At 33.2% G+C, this 19918-nt stretch overlaps 3 protein-coding genes across 5 annotated transcripts in view; 2 read left to right on the top strand and 1 right to left on the bottom strand.

The window, feature by feature from the left end:
* Nucleotides 1–6004, top strand: part of LOC128871683 (collagen alpha chain CG42342-like) — a 151738-nt gene extending 145734 nt beyond the window's left edge. The window contains exon 17 of the mRNA XM_054113632.1: nucleotides 5116–6004. Coding sequence (XP_053969607.1) covers nucleotides 5116–5178 — 63 coding nt within the window. The 3' untranslated portion in view covers nucleotides 5179–6004. The remainder of the gene's footprint in view (nucleotides 1–5115) is intronic.
* A 4456-nt stretch (nucleotides 6005–10460) lies between these two features.
* On the bottom strand, nucleotides 10461–11387 carry LOC128854979 (putative peptidyl-tRNA hydrolase PTRHD1). Its single transcript, XM_054089510.1, has 3 exons — nucleotides 11171–11387; nucleotides 10846–10931; nucleotides 10461–10769 (listed from the first exon to the last, which is right to left on the bottom strand). Exons 1-3 carry the CDS (start codon nucleotides 11268–11270, stop codon nucleotides 10599–10601), a joined length of 357 nt encoding a protein of 118 aa, XP_053945485.1. The 5' UTR covers nucleotides 11271–11387; the 3' UTR covers nucleotides 10461–10598.
* Nucleotides 11388–11641: 254 nt separating this feature from the next.
* LOC128854977 (uncharacterized) lies at nucleotides 11642–18862 on the top strand. Of its 3 annotated transcripts, XR_008453663.1 has the most exons (5): nucleotides 11646–11961; nucleotides 12022–12720; nucleotides 12774–12819; nucleotides 18283–18671; nucleotides 18746–18862. XR_008453663.1 is itself a non-coding variant. In XM_054089509.1 (4 exons), exons 1-4 carry the CDS (start codon nucleotides 11754–11756, stop codon nucleotides 17792–17794), a joined length of 993 nt encoding a protein of 330 aa, XP_053945484.1. In that variant the 5' UTR covers nucleotides 11642–11753; the 3' UTR covers nucleotides 17795–18146. The 3 variants fall into 3 exon arrangements, 2 of the variants coding, with proteins under 2 accessions (XP_053945484.1, XP_053945483.1); XM_054089509.1 differs by lacking the exons at nucleotides 18283–18671; nucleotides 18746–18862 and adding an exon at nucleotides 17755–18146 and having other exon boundaries at nucleotides 11642–11961; XM_054089508.1 differs by having other exon boundaries at nucleotides 18283–18862.
* The last annotated feature ends 1056 nt before the right edge of the window (nucleotides 18863–19918 follow it).

The following is a 19918-nucleotide window of genomic DNA, read 5'->3' as shown; positions in this document are numbered from 1 at the left end:
GAATGAGGCTGAAGAGGAATACGATGAATATGCAGAGAATTTGCATAATAATGATTAAATAACTAATAGAAATGCGGAAAAGATGGCACATCAAACATGAAATGCAGAATCAGCAAAATATTCGATCACACCTAAGCACTTTGTAATAACCATTAAGCAATAAATTTATAAACTAACTAACGCTTTGCTGCTTATACAAACAAACAAATATATAAAAAAAATAACCTATTTTGGCCATGACAACCTAGTAGATAAAAAATACAAAATATTAATTTATGTAATACTTTTAATTGTTTCAGTACGTAAGCTCTGTGTTTGTTCGTAGACTCTAAGAATTTGTAGGCTTTACCTATTTATTGTATTTTTTTAATTCTAACACTTAATTGCCTAATGTTTTATGCGCATAGTTGAAACAACGTTTTGTACAACATAATTGTATGTATAAAAATGGGTTATGGTTCCAATTAACACACCTTACAAATTATGACAATTGCCACAGTCGCTAAAGTAGCTGCTCACAGTGTCTACAGCATTCAGCACACAGCACTAACTCCCATTGGTTGCGGATGTATAAAGCTTTCGAAAAAGTAAATTTAATAATTTCGAAACAGTAATTTGACTTATTTTAAGATTGAAATCAAAGGAGGAGCAGAAGCTTTCTATATTTTCATTGATTTGCTAACTTTTTATTATTTATTTATTTGATTTGGTTTGAATTTTACTTCAATACGTTTTTTGTTTGTAAATCAATTTCAATTATTTTTTTCAAATTCATTTAATTTATTTTTAATTTACTTTATTAAACACATTTGGGTAGCGTAGAATTCAGTTCATATTAGTATTGGTTTTTTTTTTACAATTAAATAAAAATGAAAACGTAATCTTCAAGATTAGGGGTCAAGAATGAAATATGCGGAGTGGGCGGGACAAAATGTTTATAATTTTTGTGTTTTTTTAATTTAATTGTAAACGCTGGTGTATACTATATAGCTACTGGCCAACCATTTTTATAGAATAAGACCTGTATTTTTGTCTTTATTTGTTTACACAAATTCACTAAACTAGCACGTGTAAGTATTTGAATAAAGCACACGGTTTAATGCAAAAAGGCTTCGCCATATGCAGAGGCTTCCCCGTGACGCTCATGTAATACTGATTTTTTAAACAAATTGTCGGCGATTTTCAATTTTTTTCATGTTGAGGCCATTTATATTCACTAGACTAATAGTACTACACATTATTTAAGATTAATTATAAATAATTATTAATTTTCTTGCAAAATATATGGAGGCGTCACCGTGACGATTCTGTTATTCCCAATACAGGTTTGTTACTTCCAAGGCATAAAAACCGAAAAATTCAATCATGAGATTAATGTCTGCCTTAGTACATCAAGTTAGCAAAGTTAAATGTTGCTTTTACTAGAGTAAAACTAATTTGACATTTTATTTTTATGTACATAATCCAATTTTATTGATAGGCTTCACCGTGACGCAAAAAAACTGGGGACAAGAAATATCATCAAAAAAGCATTAACAGTTTTTTTTTTAATAAGTGTTTTATATTTCTCAATTCTACTACCTTGCACAATACCAAAATGTCAATAACAGTTATACTGATTATTATACTTCACTAAAATATTGGTTTTTATTTTATAAATGATACTGGGGACAGGTTTCACCGTGACGTTTTGGCACCTTAAACCGCACTTGTGAAGAGAATTCTATTTTATTAATAGATATAACTACTGGTTTTTGTTTGTAAATGCAAAAATTACTTTTTCACGTTTGATTCATTACTGTAAATACTATTTATTTAAAAACGTCTGGGACATGGAATTCTGCGCTACGCGGAGAATCACCCATTTACATTTTTAGATCAATTTTATTTAATTTAATTTCATTTCATTTGTTTTTGTTTTATTTTTATTTAATGTTTGTCACTGTTCAGTTTCGTTTTTCCAGTAACTTCAATTTAATTTTATCTATCCAAGAGAAATTTATCTAAATTTATCTATCCAAGAGAAGAAGAGGGATATTTTTAGTGGAATCCCCGCACACGTAGTAGCGACGGTTACTATATGGTGCGAAGACATTTTTAACCCAACCTCACCGCAAAAAAAAAAAATATGTTTTAACTTATTTTTCACTTAGTAGAGTTTATTTTAATTTAATTTACTTTTAATTAGATCAATTTAAATTAGTTTAATTTTTTGCAGTTTATTTTTGCTTTAAATTTGTTTTGATTTATTTTTATTTAATGTATTTTTCATTTAGTAGAGTTTAATTTATTTTTAATTTAGTTTCAGTTTGATTAATTTTGCTTAAATTTTACTTAATTTAGCTTATAACAATTTAATTAAAACAATTTGCTTTAATTTGGTCTTAATTAATTGAATTTTCTTAATTTATTAATTAATTAATTTTCACGGTTCAGTTTTGTTTTTCCACTAACTTCAACTTAATTTTTTCTAATTTGTTTTAATTTATTTTTCACTTAGTAGACTTTAATTAAATTTAATTTTAATTAGATCAATTTAAATCCGTTTAACTTAATTGAATTTGTCTTAGTTTATTTTTGTTTAAATGCATTTTACTTGAATTAATTTATTTCAATTTAACTTAGTTTTTTCATTTTTCATTTACTTTAGTTTCACATTAATTAATTTGATTTAATTTTTTTTTTTTTATTTTAATACAATATAACTTAATTTGATTGGTTTTAATTTATTTTTATTTATTTTTATTAAACTTTATTTGATTTATTTCAATTTCATTCACTTTATTCAATTTATATTAATTTAGGTTCATTTTACTTAATTTAGCTCATATAATTTAACACAATTTGCCTTAATTTAATTTCTTTTTTTTATTCAATTTGTTCACTTTATTAAGTTTATATTTATGTTTATCACGGTTCAATTTAGTTTTTTCAGTAACTTTAATTTAATTTTCTCTAACTTTACTGAATTAAGTTGATTTTAATTAATTTAAATTTAGTTTTATTTTACTTTATTATATAAACTGGTTCGTTTAGTGGCCTACACATTTTTTTTCGATATTTTAGCGTAATTTGTAATTTAGTTTCACTTGACTTAATTTAATTTCGTTTTTTTTTATTTATTTAATTTAATTGCTACACTTTATTTAATTTATATTTTATTATGCTTTCTTTAAGTTTCTTTAATTTAATTTTATCTAATTTTACTGAATTAATTTAGTTAAAGTTTGTTTAGTTTATTTAATTCTTGTTGCTTAAATAAATTTTTAGTTTATTTAGTAATTTTATTTATGTAATAGGACTATGAATAAGTTCGTGCGGTTTTTTTTTCGAAATTTGAAACTTTATTGACGTAAAATGGTTACAAATTTAATATTCAAAATATTGTCCATCGCTTACTACTACTTTTTCCCATCTTTCTGGCAATTCACGGATTCCCTTTGTGAAAAATTCGGTCGGTTTTGCCGCAATCCACGAATCGATCCATTTTTTGACTTCATCGTAATTACGGAAGTGCTGGTCAGCCAGGCCATGTTGCATCGATCGGAAGAGATAGTAATCGGATGGCGCAAGGTCTGGACTATACGGCGGGTGGGGTAGGACATCCCATTTGAGCGTTTCTAAGTATGTTTTGACCACTTGTGCAACATGTGGCCGAGCATTGTCATGTTGCAAAATAACTTTGTCGTGTCTATCGGCGTATTGCGGCCGTTTTTCTCGCAGTGCTCGGCTCAAACGCATCAATTGTCGTCGGTAGACATCCCCCGTAATCGTTTCATTCAGTTTCAGTAGCTCATAATACACAACACCCAGCTGGTCCCACCAGATACACAGCATAACCTTCAGGCCATGAATATTCTGCGCCGACGTCGATGTTGAAGCATGGTCAGGGTATCCATACGTTGCCCGACGTTTTGGATTGTCGTAATGGACCCACTTTTCATCGCCAGTCACAATTCGATGCAAAAAACCCTTTCTTTTGTGCCGTTGAAGCAGTTGTTCGCATGCCATAAAACGGCGTTCAACGTCTCTTGGCTTCAATTCATACGGCACCCAATGGCCTACCTTTCGGATCATTCCCATGGCTTTTAAACGTTTGGAAATGGTTGATTGATCAACTCCCAAAGTTTTTGCAACCTCTTCTTGCGTTTGAGCCGGATCTTGATCGAGCAATTCCTCCAATTCGGTATCCATGAACTTTGGCGGCGCACCCTCGCGTTCTTCGTCTTCCAAGCCAAAATCACCACTTTTAAAGCGTGCAAACCACTTCTGGCACGTTCGCTCAGATAGAGCATGCTCACCATAAACTTCCACCAAGATACGATGACTTTCGGCTGCTTTTTTCTTCATATTAAAATAATGAAGAAGAATTCCCCGCAAAAACACATTATTTGGCACGAAATTCGACATTTTCAAGTGTGGTAAAAATATTGTTGTTTACGCTTCAAATAAAAAACTTATACTGACGTTTGTGCCTTACGACAGTAGCTCTCCAATGAATGTTTGGAAATGTGGATCGATGGAATAATAATCAAGTTACGCCATCTGTTGTAAAACCGCACGAACTTATAAATAGACCTATTAGTTTAATTTAATCTTAATTTATTTTATTTAACTTTATTTTGTTTTATTTATTTAAGAAATGAGGCTGTATCTGTAAGACCTTTAGTCTTTAATAATGCATTAATTGGTTGAAAGTTGCAAAATTCAAAATCAGTTATTGATTTCTTAATAAATTTCTTACTCTGTGTTACTTTAATTTACACTAATTTAATTTATTAAATTAAATTCAGTTTAGTTAATTTAATGAGTTTTGTTTAATTAAAGTTAACTAAATTTAATTTCGTCTTATTTATTAGTTTAACTTTATTTAATTTCATTTGGTTTTAATTGCACTTGTCTCTTTATTTTAATTTATTATATACTTTATTTCAATGTCTTGTTTTATTTGTATCATTGTTTTTTTCTTATTCTGCTTCTTCTTTTTTACATTTATAATTTTCGTTATAAGCTTCACTTTGATTTCAATCGTTTAATACCATCAAACTATTCTGTATTCGCATTTTTCTACAACTGCAAAAACGAATCTAATTTTATTTTTAAATAATTTTACAGGAAAATTGGCAACAGTGGTTAAAGGAGGAATTAAATGCGATACAGAGGCCTGCGAGAAATTGAAAATGCCACTCAACACAACACATTTCATTTGGAAAAAAGAACGGAAGTGAAATTGGAGGCTGATCTAAATATACAGATCGACCAGTGTGCAGCTTTAAATGGTGCCCAAATGAATCTCTAAACCTACCTACCTAGCTACTAAGCTCAACGTATTAGTGTTAGTAACTATACTATCTAATTCAACGAAATACGATTGAAATTTTAATGCGATGGAAAATACATAACTATGTAATTATAGAGTTATGCTTGTTCTATGGATAATAATGTAATGGTGTCCCAACTAAATAACAGAATACACTAACACTATTCAATAAATTTTGTATGTACCAAAATTACTCCGAATCGAATATGTATGTGAAATGTAGTGTACATTCATACCTTCATACAATAATACATACATGCAAAGCACAATGAAACACTATCAAGAATCTTTATTCACCACCGTTTTTGTGTTAAAAAATATACGATTTTACGATTAGTCGTCTAGCAACGACAAACAATGATATTAACTTAAATAATAGTTACCATTCTGTAAACCAAACTGAAATGAGTTATGTAAAATGAAACTAAATTAAAATAAAATGCAGCCATACATACATATATATACTTATATATATATACATCTAATATTACTTGTAATGCATAAATCTAGATGTACTTTATCATGTATGTATTTGCCTAATGCGTAACAACGATATACATAAAAGCTACTTTTATTGTTCATTCTTAGTATTTAGATTTTTGGACAATACTTTTATAAATAGAATTTAAATATATTAAATTAATAAATAAAAAGTAAATATACTTGTATTTAACAACACACCAAATTGAGCGTTCTACTCTTTTATGCGTCTATATTGTTACATATTGAATCCCAATTTTGAGTACAGGCGTCCCTCGTATAACACGGTACTTGTAAAACTCGGTTTCGATATGACACGGTACAAGAATTGATATTAATATAACGATTTTGAAAAATATGCATTTTAAATTTGAACTTTTTTTCCGTTCCATAAGGGGAATACCCCAAATTCATTGCTATCAAAAAATATCTCATTTCGTTTTGAGAAGTGAAAGTATTGTACATATGCGTTTTGTCCTTTGTAAATGAAGTTGATAAAGTTCAGCTATCATAAAATTTTACACCTTAATATTTGATTTCGATGTAACACGGTACACATTGCCTTTATTTATATTATTTCAAGGTTTCGTATAACACGGTTTCGATATAGCACGGTACGAATTAACCGTGTTAAAAGATGGATCGCAGGTGACAAGTAGGGGTATTAGCTGCCCTGATAATGAAATTTCTGAAATTAGAAAAGGCCATTTATAAACTGAAAAATAAAACGAAAATGCTATAAAATACTTACTCCTGTTGTGCTCATCATATTGTTCCAGAATTTTAATGCTGCAATGATTGTTTTCAGTCTTTCTTGTTTTTCTCTTTAAAAGTTTTACGATTTTTCATTCACAATAGATTTTAACTGTTAAACTTTTTTTAACTGACTGTAGTCGAAAGTGCGGATCGAACGAATTTTCATTTGGTATTATGGTGCTCATTGGTTGAAGAATCGGACTATTGTGAATGTCGATCGCTCGACGCATTTACAATAGATAATTTTTTCTCAGCTGATACAGCAAATCAAAATAAAAGAACATCCGATTGTGTTGAAATTCTTTGCTAACAACATTTTTAAAAGTTAAAAAAAGTATTTTTTGTGAAAATGAGTACAACGGAGTTGTGGTTCGACGATTCATCGGACGATGAAAGATTTGTGGAACTAGCTAGAAGTAGAAAACAGTTGAGGGGCGCATCGAACCCCCTAGAAATGGCTTCCACTAAGTAAGTTTAGAATTTTCAAAATGTGTTGACGTACTTAATATAACAGAAATTTCCTTACAGATTTTTAAAGAACTTTAGATTATCTTAAGAGGCGTTTATGAACCTACTGTCCAGTACAGAAAACCAGTTGCAGCAGTGCACCCGAGCTAAATCCATTCCAAATATTTTAAAGCTGGCCACAGTTCTGCGATTTTGTGCTCAGGGATCGTACCAATTGAGTATTGGTAATGAAGGTATGCTAGGACTTGCTCAACCCACTGTGTACGATGATGCTGAAGATATTGAAGTGGAGTCAAATAACGAAGAAGCAGAAAACATAAGAAATGAAATTCTTAGAATATTATAGAAAAATCTAAAAAGTATTAAATAGAAACCTTTACGCCAAAGTTTCTGTTTTATTTTTGTTACAGATTTTCTTTATTCAATTATTCGTCATTCGAAAAAAATATGTATTTCAGTTCCTCTACGTATATCAGCCCATGCCTGCCAAGGGAAAATAAAAATGTATTTCTATAAACATCACAAAAAAAAAAAAACATTATTAACCTTAATCCATTTTGCTGCCGTTCTACTGGTGGTCCCAAGCAATTCAGCTCCGTTGTAAATTCCTTCCATTTTTTTGCTGCTTGAACTTTGGTGCACATCCCTTTTGCGAATTGTGGATTCGCCTTTCTAATTGTTGTTTGGTACTCACGACTTTCGCCCTGCATAATATTAACAAAATTAGTATAAATTTATTATTTGGTTACTCTAAAACCATAAATAATCGCAAACAACTTACATTTTAACAAGTTTTCGCACAATACGCTACACAATCGAAAGCAAACTTGCATTCGACTCTAAATTCGATATACAACGAAAATTTCGACAGCATTGCACGGCTCATAATACCAAATTGACATTCGATTTTCGATCTTCGACAACCAACGAATATCGAAGATCGAATCTAATGGCCTCTGGTGACGCTCCAGCATGCTGTCCAGCAGGTTTATATGTGTGCGTGTCGGGTGCTTGACGCTAATATGTAAAATTTTTGATTTTCATCAAGCAAAAGCCGACAACAAGTATGTGTGACACGAAGCAAGTACGAGTGTCACCCGACACGCACACATATAAGCCTGGTGGACAAGCATGCTGGATCGTCACCAGAGGCCATAACTCATAATAGGGGCCATTATTTTTCGGCAATGTTGACATCGAAAATTCCCCTAATCCCCTTAAATTTTGAGAATTGAGTCTAGTTGTCAATCCGTATGAGTTGCTCTAAATTCCTTAGATAATTAACGCCACCGTCTTGTCTAGGCTATTACGTCAGCAAATCAGCTGATCCCTTCAAACCCGCACGGTCTGATGTTCGTCACACCATCTGAATTCTTCTTCCCATGGATAATAAATGATATAGTAGTTTGATAATTAATAGCTTACAGATCTTTGTGCTTATAAAAAAGCGTTTTATTATTTACTTGCTTTAGGCATATCACATATTTTATTAAATTTGTTAATAAAATGTTCCTTTATATTTAGAGATTTGCTCAGTTTTAGTTGTTGTTGTTGTTGTTGTTGTAGCAGCATGAACATTCCCTATACCTACATGTACTGGGAATGCTGCTGGAGTGACAGTCCTTGACCGAATATAAATCCGTGGCGTTCCGGTAACGTAGAACCGACTGTCATGGGAACGCACAATTTAAATTTAAATTAAACGGTTTACCAACTTTTAGAATTGTTCCAATTTTTAATTTCAATTATGCTATGTACCTACCGAACGTGATTCACCCTCTAAGTAATTCTAGAATTATCTTGCTTCCACCACGCATTCGTAGTTCACTTTGGCGGCTCCTTTTTTTGTTCTTGTTCTTTGCATTTGATTATTATTATTTGCTTTAAATATCAGCCAGGACTAGGAAAAATAAATTAAACGTAAGATTTTTTTTTTGTTTATTATAATTTTCACAAGCTATAACAAAGCCTTCGACTCATTAGAAGATTATTTTTAAAGGAAACTACATTTGCGCGCTGACAGTCTGTCTCTCAGAAAGTTTGAACTCAATCCTAAAATATTACAACATTTTAAAAGCACTACCGTTTTTAAATGCGTTTACTTCGATAGCTGCAAGTGCTGCTCACGGAGGTGGAATAGTTCCTCAGACGACGATTTAGTCTGATTAACAATTCTCGAGGTATTCAGCAACCTCCTCGACATAATAATCTTTCACAATATGTCTTTTGCTTCCATTATTAAAATTTAACATATTCTGGTTATTATTCAGCGTTTGTTTTCTCTTGCAGGCAGCCCACATTTCATTTTTAAAATGATATCAATCAACTCAGATTGCTATATTCGCGCATGCAAATAGCGGAAGTAATGAAAATTCGTTGTCAAACTACGAAATGGCAGCTAATGTTAAGACAAGCCTTCTTCTATTCGCCACTTCTCTGCTCGGCTCACTTGACGAAAAATTTGCGTAAGTAAGCAAAAACAAGTTATCGAGCAAAATCCGTCGCCTCATAAAACTGATATAACTCACTAGTTTACAAACAAATGTAATTTTTGGTAGCTTTATTCCAGTGCTGCCAAGATATGTTTATTTATACCAGTTGCTTGATCTATTCGCCACCTGCTAACGCTTGGCGAAAAGAAGATCCCTAATGTTAGCAAGAAACTCAGTAAAGCAGAGTATACACATGCAGACGTGTCTATACTACACATCAAGTATGGCATACGGTCGTATCGTGGATAGGAGGAGAAATTTCATGTTTGTGAAAATTCAGTGAATGGCTTGGTAATATTGTGATTTGTGAGACTTAAACTAAGCAAACTGATGAAAACGGAGTGCCGCGTGTAAAATTAATAGAAAGCCTACAAATGCAGTTTTTTTACGTTTTTATGCGTAAGACGCTGTGGCAAGAAAGTATGGGTGTGGTACTTACATACGGGGAATGCTGCTGGAGTGACAGTCCTTGGCCGGATATAAATCCGGGTCGTTTCGGTAACGTAGAACCGACTGTCGTGGAAACGTATGGGTGTGGTTGTTTTCACTGCTTTCGCCTACTCTTCCTCTTCGCAAACAAGTAATTCCGTTTCATTTTGTTTGTTTATTCATGGGCTCTTACCGACACAGCGAATTCGGAATGCGCAACCATGTATTCTATCATCATTACTATATAGTCACATCCCCATGCTCCCACTACCAACATAACACTTCCTTACTCATTCTCTCCTTACTTCTCCTACTTACATATATTCTCACACTAACTGATCTTTTCTTTAATGGCATTATCTAAACCAATCTATTTTTATTTCTTACATAACAGAAATTTACATTTAGACTCTCCCTATTCGACTAAGCTCATATTTATTAACTTAGTTGTAAGAATTATGGAACTTGGAAATGATTAATAAAACTTACTTAGAAAAGAACAGATTATTATTATATATTTTTATTTTATTAATTTTTAACGAATTATTCCGTATTGAGCATTTGAAGTTTTTATTTTTAAACATTAATGCGTATTTTATGTTTGAAGAATTGAACTTCATTAGAAATTGTAGGCATTTCAGATCTATTTACTACTACTTAAGCAATTTGAGATGTTTAACAAATTTATGTATATTGTCCTTAACATAAGGCTTAATTGCTATACATGTTGGTATATTTTCTGGTTGTTCAATCCACATTTTATGTTTAATATCATTTTCTTTCAATTTTTCTGCTACTTTCACTAGAGCCGCTTCATCCTTAGCCTGTGATAATTCCAATATTAAGTATTAATAATATCTTATGTACGTATATAAAAAATTAAATCTATTCTTTGCTTACCTCTAATACGACTTTATGCATATTATCCAAATCACATAAATACGCCTTTGTATCTTCATCATCAGCATGCAAATGGATTACAGCGGCTGTAATATAATTGTAAATTAACAATTGTTGATATTTCCTTACGAAATTGAGCGCTGCAACATAAAGCATTTGCCCTAGAACTTCTTGCACTACGAAAAGACTTAGCACGTCATTTCAACACAGAAGTCAATTTATCGTAAACCGGCAAAATAATGGTCACTCTTTTGTTTCATTTATATATGTATATCTTAAAATTTAAATTTATTCATTTTAAACAAAAATTGTAATCATCGCTCACCTGTCGCGTGGCAGCACTGCGCTATCAATGCACCCAATGGCCAGGACAAAGTCGATTTTAAATCACTACGCACAATTATGTACTGCACAATATTAGACATTATTTACTTCTATTTATTAAATATATTAATTAGCATAAATGCGAAAGCAAGAATATACACCGCGAGTGTAAAGTATATATTTATAATTGATTAAATTTACCCTTACTGTTTACCGGCTGTCAAAACCAGATGTTTGAATACTTTGTTATATCGTAAACGATATAACATTCAAGAGATGCCACTTTTTACTTACAAATTGAAAGAATTAAAAAAAAAAACATTTAAGTCATTTAAAATAATTTAAAATATTGTATTATTGCTGATCTTAAATGAAGTTAAAACATACTTCAAGCTCAAACATATGCAACGGTAATTGCCTAAGCCACAATTTAATAAATTGTATGCGCTTCCCGACAACACTATAAATTTAGCTATCAATTATTAGGTGGCTACGTCATACTGGTAGGATTCTGCAAATAGAAAAATTTAGATGTTAATTGTTATTATTACCGTTTCTAAAAAAAAACTGTATAAAATCGAAAAATGAGATGTGCGGTTCAAAGCTGTAGAAAGGGCAATGGAAATAAAGCATCGGATATCAGTTTTTTTTCATTCCCATCTAATGAGGCGGTCGCTCAAAAGTGGAAACAATTTTGTCAACGAACTCAAGATTTCAACATAAGGACTTCCTATATCTGTATGTACCACTTTATAAGGGACGACTTTGAAAATCGCCTAAAGTTTGAAATGGGTAAGACTTCATTTTTTCCTATGAAAATTGTGAGAATGTAAATTTATCAATGCGTTTTAGGTTTCAGCAAGAAACTGTATCTAAAACGAAACGTTGTGCCAACTATTTATGGTCCAAATTTAAATATTCCAAAACGCTGTAGTCAACGTGAGCAGCAAGCAAGTACTTTTTTAGTAAAGCAAGAAGAACTACTTCAGGAGCAGGATGTACTAAGCATAACAGCTCAGGATACCACTCCGTTTGAAGATGGATCATGGTTAGAGTGTGCAGAGATGTTTGAATGTAAAACGGTGTTCAAAAGACCAACATGTTGTAAACAACGTGACCAGCACGCAAATAGTCATTTAGTAAAGCAAGAAGACCTACTTCAGGAGCAGGATGAACAAAGCATAACGTCTCAGGATCCCACTCCGTTTGAAGATGGATCATCGTTAAAGTGTGCAGAGATGTTTGAATGTAAAACGGTATTCAAAAGACCACCACCTTGTAGACAACGCGAGCAGCGAGCAAATACTCATTTAATAAAGCAAGAAGAACTACTTCAGGAGCAGGATGAACAAAGCATATCGTCTCAGGATACTACTCCGCTTGAAGATAGATCATCGTTAGCGTGTGCAGAGATGTTTGAATGTAAAACGGTATTCAAAAGACCACCACGTTGTAGACAACGCAAACAGCGAGCAAATATACATTTAGTAAAGCAAGAAGAAACGAATTTCAAAGGGTCACCAGTAATTGAAATCAAAGATCCATTTGAAGGTATTATAATTAATTACAATGCAAGAAGTCATGTACATCGCTATGATTTTCAGAGGTGATGCTTAAAGAGGAACCCATTAATTATTTGAAAACAGAATTGTAAGTAGTTAAATGCCAAAAGCAAGCATATCATCATAGACATGTTGAAATATTCGAAATAGTATTTATTACAGGAAAAGCAATTAAACAAAGGCTTTAGCACTTTGGTGCTTTTTTAAAATAGATTTTTGAAAAAAATTATTTTTAGCGTCTTCCTTGAGGACGATAAATGTTTCATGCAATCAATAACGCTTAACAGAATACGATATGATTGCAAATTTGTATTCATACATGAATGCAAATGATTATATGGTACTAAAATTCTCTACCGAATTCGTTTTACCAATGTTGTTGTTGTAGCAGCAAAAACATTCCCCGTGCATATACGAGGAATGCCGCTGAAGTGACAATGTTTGGCCGGATATATATCCGGGTCGTGACAATTACGTAGAACCGACTGTAGTGAGAACGTCGTTTTACCAATTAATAGATTTCCTGTTGAAAAGTAGCTTTTAAATTTATATTCAAGCATGTGTACATAAACTGAAACAAAACTATTTATATATACATATTAGGGCGGGTCGATTTAAAAATCGCTCATTGCTCTGTGAAAATCGTATTCTAGGGATCAAAATAAGAAACTTTGCCGAAGGAACCATACCTCTAAAACGAATTCTGATGTCCCCCAATTTGGGTCGAACGAAAAATCCCACTTTGACCCATTTAGGGTTCCCCATACAATCATTTCAAAATATCACCATTTTTGGCCTTTACATGAGAAAAGAAACTAAAAAAGTTCGACCCAAATTGGGAGACATCAGAATTCGTTTTAGAGGTATGGTTCCTTCGGCAAAGTTTCTTATTTTGATCCCTGGAATATGATTTTCACAGAGCAATGGGCGATTTTTTTGCCTCCCCACAAATCGACCCGGCCCAATACATATAGTTATGTGCATGGTACATATGTACCTATTGGTACAGTCAATAGGCCCCCCACCCCACAACAGCATTCAATGCAAAGCCACCGTAGGCAATATCTCTCTTATCTCTTATAACTTAAGAGCAACGGACTCCCGAGTAAGATTGACGAGATAATCAATCATTGATCAACGAAAATAAGCACCGAAAAAATTGCGAGAGAGACAATGGAGGTGGCCTAACTTTTAAAGTCTACCACACTGTGCAGTATCAAGGATGATAGATTTCAAGGTTTGTTTGTTAGATATGGTGAAAAAAATCTTTTTGAGGGGAATTTAGCTGCCATGTCACTGCGTTAAAAATCAACACAGTCAGTGCCCATGCCGTGACATTCGTATGTCTCTAACACAAGCTAAATGTTGGTAGACACATCCCAAGTGACGTCAGCGAATCAGTCGATTCTGTCAAACGCTCTCAAAACCGAATAACGGTCTGCTACATACATCACCTTTAAAAAACTTTTCACCATAGTGCAGTATCGTCTCGTCGATAAAGACGTCGACCATTGGGATAGTACCTTGGAATGTCAAAGAATAGCTGTCCGGTCAAGTGATGCCGAGATCGATATATTCAACATCCACATATATAGCTCCTGCCATTTGCTGCCTGGGTGAATATCACCTCGAAATTGGTGCGCTTGTCACATTCAAACTTGCCAGACGCTCGTAGGGGACTACTTAACGACCATATAGACGATTCGACAGTACACGATGACGCAGCAGCTCGTCTGACCTAACAATTGATAGCGCAGGTTTGATCAATAGCGTAACTTGACGACATATGCTATTTCTGGTATCAGAGCATTTACTCATTATCGTCTCGATTTATTTCCGTGATTAACTTATCCTACATTAACTTTAATAAAGCTAATTGGGCCGGCTGTATAAAATTCACCAAGGACACATTCGCTGCTCTTCCCATCCCCACTGATATACGCGTAGGCGAACGCGCATTCCGCAAGTTGATCATCGCTGCTTCGGTTCACTTCATTCCAGCTGGAACGTTCCAGGACATATGTCCCAATTTCCTAACCGGGTCTCAATAGGCAGAGCACCTGAAGACCTGAAGCTTCACCTCTGGTGTGATTAGGCCCATCGAACCCGATGAAGCCCAACGACTAGGAGGCAATCACCTTAAGTGATTGCATTCTCCGGTCGATAGGTCCAAGCGTCGTGCCAACCGACGGCTTAACTAACTGCCGAATGACTGTGCGCTACTTACTTTCTCCAGCGATGAGGTTTAGGTAGTCGTCAAAAAATCAAAAGCTTCGAAAGCTATTGGCCCTGGTGGACTTAACATGCTGGTGCTGAAAAACATCGGTCCATTTAGAATAGGATGTCTCACAAAGGTCTTCAACTGTTCCATGGTTACTCTCATAATTCCTTACAAGTGGAAGCTGGAGGAGTAGTACCACTACTGAAACCTGAAAAATCCGCCAACCAAAGGGAGTCCTATCGTCCGATAATTCTCCTTTCCCAGTAGTGAAAACACTTAAAGCCCTCCCACACACAGTGCCCAGTACCACCACAGCACTCACCGCCATAAACACCCAGGACGAAACTGCCCCTGCGAGAGGACTGGCCCAGTAACGTTGGACTTCTTGAAGGTTTTCGATACGGGCAGCCACTCCACGGTACTAGATTGTATTCAACAATCGACCCTCCCGCCGAGCCTGAAGAGATGGTCCGCGAACTATCTGAGTGCTAGGTATTCGTCAGCCATCATTTCATTTCATTTATTGCCCAAAATCATTTTAACATAGGAGTTTACAAAGTTATGATAAAATTAGATTATTTAGCATTATCCTAACATACATTTGTATTTATCTAGGAGTTTAAAACTTATTTTTCTTTTGATTATACAATAGGTTATCATTATTATTTGGAATGTCTTTGGCATAATTTTAAAACTTATTTATATTCTCCCAAAAAGGGCTTAAAAATGAGATAACGTACATATAACTATTAAACTTCTATAATTTATTTGGCCATAAATTGATCAATGTTATAAACTAAATTTTCATCGTTGAAGTTGTAAGTATTGTATCGCCTATGATAATATATTGCTTTACTATTTTTATGTAACATATTATTATTTTTTAGTATTTTTAAATATATTGGTGATAAATATTTTTCTGTTAGAGGTAATGATATTTCCCTTGCCTTTGACAAATATTTGTTTATCAGTTCATTTTCTATGAATGTCAGTTTATCAACAAATCTTACTAACGATTTCATTAAGAAAAAGTCTATGCGTGATATTTTACATTTTTCATACAAACTTTTATTAGAAACTCTTTTCCGAAAAGTACCACTTCTGTAAGGTTGGCGATTAAGACCGCTACAAATTCTTAAAACATATCGTTCAAATCGTCTGAGTCTCTCCATTTGGCTCGAAGAAATGTTGAACCATATCGGATGAGCATAAGATATGATTGGTCTAATTATTTGTTTGTAAATATTTATTTTAATACAGTTCGATAGTCCACCCTGCCTTCTTAATAAATTACAATAGCTAAAGAACATTTTTTTTGCTTTTGTCAAAATGGAATCTATATGTCTTACAAAGGTGAATTTGCTAGCCAAAATTATGCCCAAGTATTTGATTTGTTCTTTGTATTTTATGTTGAATCCATTTTAATTTGAGGCTCATATTTACGAGCATTTGGATATAAGTTTTTACGTATTCCTTTAACAATAGTTGTTTCGCTTTTATTGAAGTTTAGTTTTAGCTTCCATTTGTGAAAGTATGTATTTAATTCATTTAGGTATGAGTTAACGGCTTCATTAGCTTTGGTTATGCGTTGGTGAGATCCCAATATAATTATATCATCTGCGTATATGAGCACTTTAATATCGCAATTATTAATTTCAGAACTTAATGGTGGGTCAGGGAAATCAGCTAAGAAGATGTTATAGAGAATTGGCCCCAACAAAGAACCTTGTGGCACACCTGGGCTAACGTCTCTTGTCAAAGAAATAAATATACCTTCATTAACATAAAATGATCGCTCTTTTAAATAACTATACAACATTATGCAAAGATTTTTTTCGAAGTTGAACTTCCTGTACATTTTAAATAAGATTCCTTCCACCCAAGCAGTATCGAATGCTTTTTCCAAATCTAGACTGACTAATATCGTCGCCTGTCGTCGATTTAAATTACTACAAATAAAATCAGAGAGTAAAGTTAGTGCGTGGCATGTTGAATGATATGGCCTGAACCCAAATTGATAGTCTTTTAAGACATGTCGCTCTTCGATATGTTGTTTTATTTTTTCAAGCAAAAAATCTTCCAATAATTTACTAATATTTGAAAGAAGAGATATTGGGTGACAATTAACAAGAGAACTAAGGTCAGTGTTTGGTTTCGGAATGCATTTTATTTTTGCTGTTTTCCATTCCAGTGGGAAATAGCCTATATTAAGTGAGTGATTAAAGATAATTGCTAAGAATCTCCAGAAAGTGTTTGTTGTTTTCTTTAGCAAAAAGTTTGAGATACCGTCTTCCCCACAGCTCTTTTTATTATTTTTTAATCGTAAGATTATGTCAATTTTCTCCGCATTTATAAAAGTGTATTGAGATTCAACTGTAGTTTGTTCACCATCAGCTGTTATGCTGTTCGTAAAATGTACAATTGGCTCAGCTGAGTTAGCTAATTCGAACACACTACTTTCAACATGAGCTGTAAAATTTGTATCTCCGAGTTGCTGGTTCTGTCGATGTATTTGTTCAAACTTATAGGCTAACGCATTTATTTTATGTAAGTTTTCTGTAAGAACAATGTTGTCATTACTATTGTTACCAGCCGGATTTGCATAAGGGAAGTCAATATCAATATCGTCTTTATTAATTACAAGGTCTGGTATCTTTAACACTTTTTTTAATCCACATAATCCCTTAATTTTATTGTATGTTTTGTTATTCATGCGTATATTAGAAAAGTAATATGTCCAGTATTTTTCTTCGTGTATACAAATACGCTCTTCTATAATCTTACTAATATTACGCACTATAGCTGTCAAAGTGTTTTTCCTCTGAGGATTAACACATCTTGACGCAGTGCGACGTAATCGTTTCTTTTCAGCCATCTTTAAAGATAAAAGCCTAAAACAGAGTAAGATAAAGCAGGGTTTACCGCAGGGTGGAAAGGGTGAACGTTTTTCAACTTCTACTCTCGACGCTCCCCAACCACTAGAAGAAGTCTCTCTGGTCTCCTATAAGATAATACGTCGTTTCGTCTACGCTATCGAAACGATTCAAATTCATAGTCGGATACAGATTATCACTAAAGCGGCTTCCCAAATTATTTCAGGACAATGGGATGATGTTAGAAGAAGAGCGATTGACATAGCACGACATCCATATTTTTGTGTTTTTAATTTTCAATACATAAATTTTGATTATAAACATTGTTTTTTTTTTTTATTTCAACGTCGATAAATAAGTATCGCTGAGTATTTTCTTACTTTAAATAACAAAAAAAAAATCATGAGGAATCAATCAGTTATATTTATGAATTTAATACTTTGTGCTTTATTTGCAGAGAAACGCTACGTCGAGAAAACTTAAAAATAAGAGAGGAAAATCGCACATATCGCAGATTATTTTCCGCACTGGAACGTGATTATAAAAAACAGATAGCAGAGTATTCAGCCCATTTAAAAGTCCTAGAAGATAGAGCATTGGCAGCGGAAAATGAGTGCAGAAATATGGCAAATAAACTGAAAATTTCGTTTGAAAAGGACAGATTGCCAACTTAAAAAGCGATTTTATTTGAAAATCATATGCACATACATAAGCATTTACAAATAGCTGCATTGTAAAGATTTGCCACTCCCTATGGGATAGTCATAAGAAACGTTCTATGGAGGAGCGTTTGTTTTATAAAAACTTTAATATTAATATTAACATTCAACCCGATCTTCATTAAAAGTATGTTCTTGGTACAAATTTATATATAATACGTAGTTTGTTTTCTATAACTAATTTTATTTTTTTTCATGAAGCTGTGCACTATCCTACAAATGCAATGCTACAGTCACTCATACATTTTTTGAAATAAATACGATTTGTTTGTAAAGTGTTTCATATTTCACAATATATTGCGGAAATGCAAAAACAGAGTATGCAGACTTCTTATTTATTTTGCTTTATTTCATTTGCCAATATGAAATTCAAAAAAGTGTTCACTTATTTCAATGTAATGCAAACAACAAAAACATACAGAGAACTCATCCCACAGCTTAAATCAACGAAATGAAAATGAAAGCTATAGTTTGTAAAGCGAGTTTGATATTATAGCATTTTATATTTTATATACGCTTTTTTTTTTACCATGGGACCGCGTATTTCGATAGAAAAGCGTGAGTTGCGTGAGCGAATATCTTATCGTAAAATAGCTGAAATTGTACACTAAAGTTCGTCAACAGTTCAGCTCATTATTAAACGCTTTAAGCTCCAATTAGTGGTGTCGTAGCATTAACGCCATAGCCGCAACATAAAATTTGTCGATTAGTCTCGCCGTAACCTATTGAAGTGGAATTAATTACAAGATTTGCATATTGTCATAAAAACACGGATAGTTTTCCAATTAGTCATTTAATTTTTCGTCGTTGATTTCTAATATTCAAATTTTTATCCCAAATATTAAAACAAATGTCAAGTATTTTACAGTAGTTGCTGCTTACGGTTACGGGGGAAACCAAAATTCAATAGCTACACACGGCTATGGTGTTATGATGCGGCACCAGTAATCGTTTACAGTGAGGCCCATTCGATTTGATCAGAAGAGCTGTGAAAAAGCTCCAATTAATATAATTCCTCCAAATGCAGTTTTTTGAGTTTTATGCGGAAGACGTCGTGGCAAGAAAGTATGTATGCATATAATTTCTTGTGCTTGGTTGTTTCCAATGCTTTCGCCTACCCTTCTCCTTCCCCAACAAGTAGTTCTTCCTCTTGTTTGCTTATTCATGGGCTCTGATGGTGTAGCGAATTCGGAAGGCGCAACCTGGTATTAGATCATGCTTGGTTACGGTTATGTCTAAGATATGGCACCATTAATTGCATCTTTATGCCTGAAAATTGTGAGGTTTATAAGAGACGACAGGTTCCAAATAAAACTTTCGCAGAGAAAGAGTAGTTAGTGCGTCATGAAATGTCCAAAAAGGATTTAGGTAAGA

This window comes from Anastrepha ludens, chromosome 2 (genome assembly GCF_028408465.1).
Source record: "Anastrepha ludens isolate Willacy chromosome 2, idAnaLude1.1, whole genome shotgun sequence".
Classification (NCBI taxonomy): Eukaryota; Metazoa; Arthropoda; class Insecta; order Diptera; family Tephritidae; genus Anastrepha; species Anastrepha ludens.
Note: the sequence above shows the minus strand (reverse complement) of the source record. Positions and strands in the feature narration are given on the sequence as shown.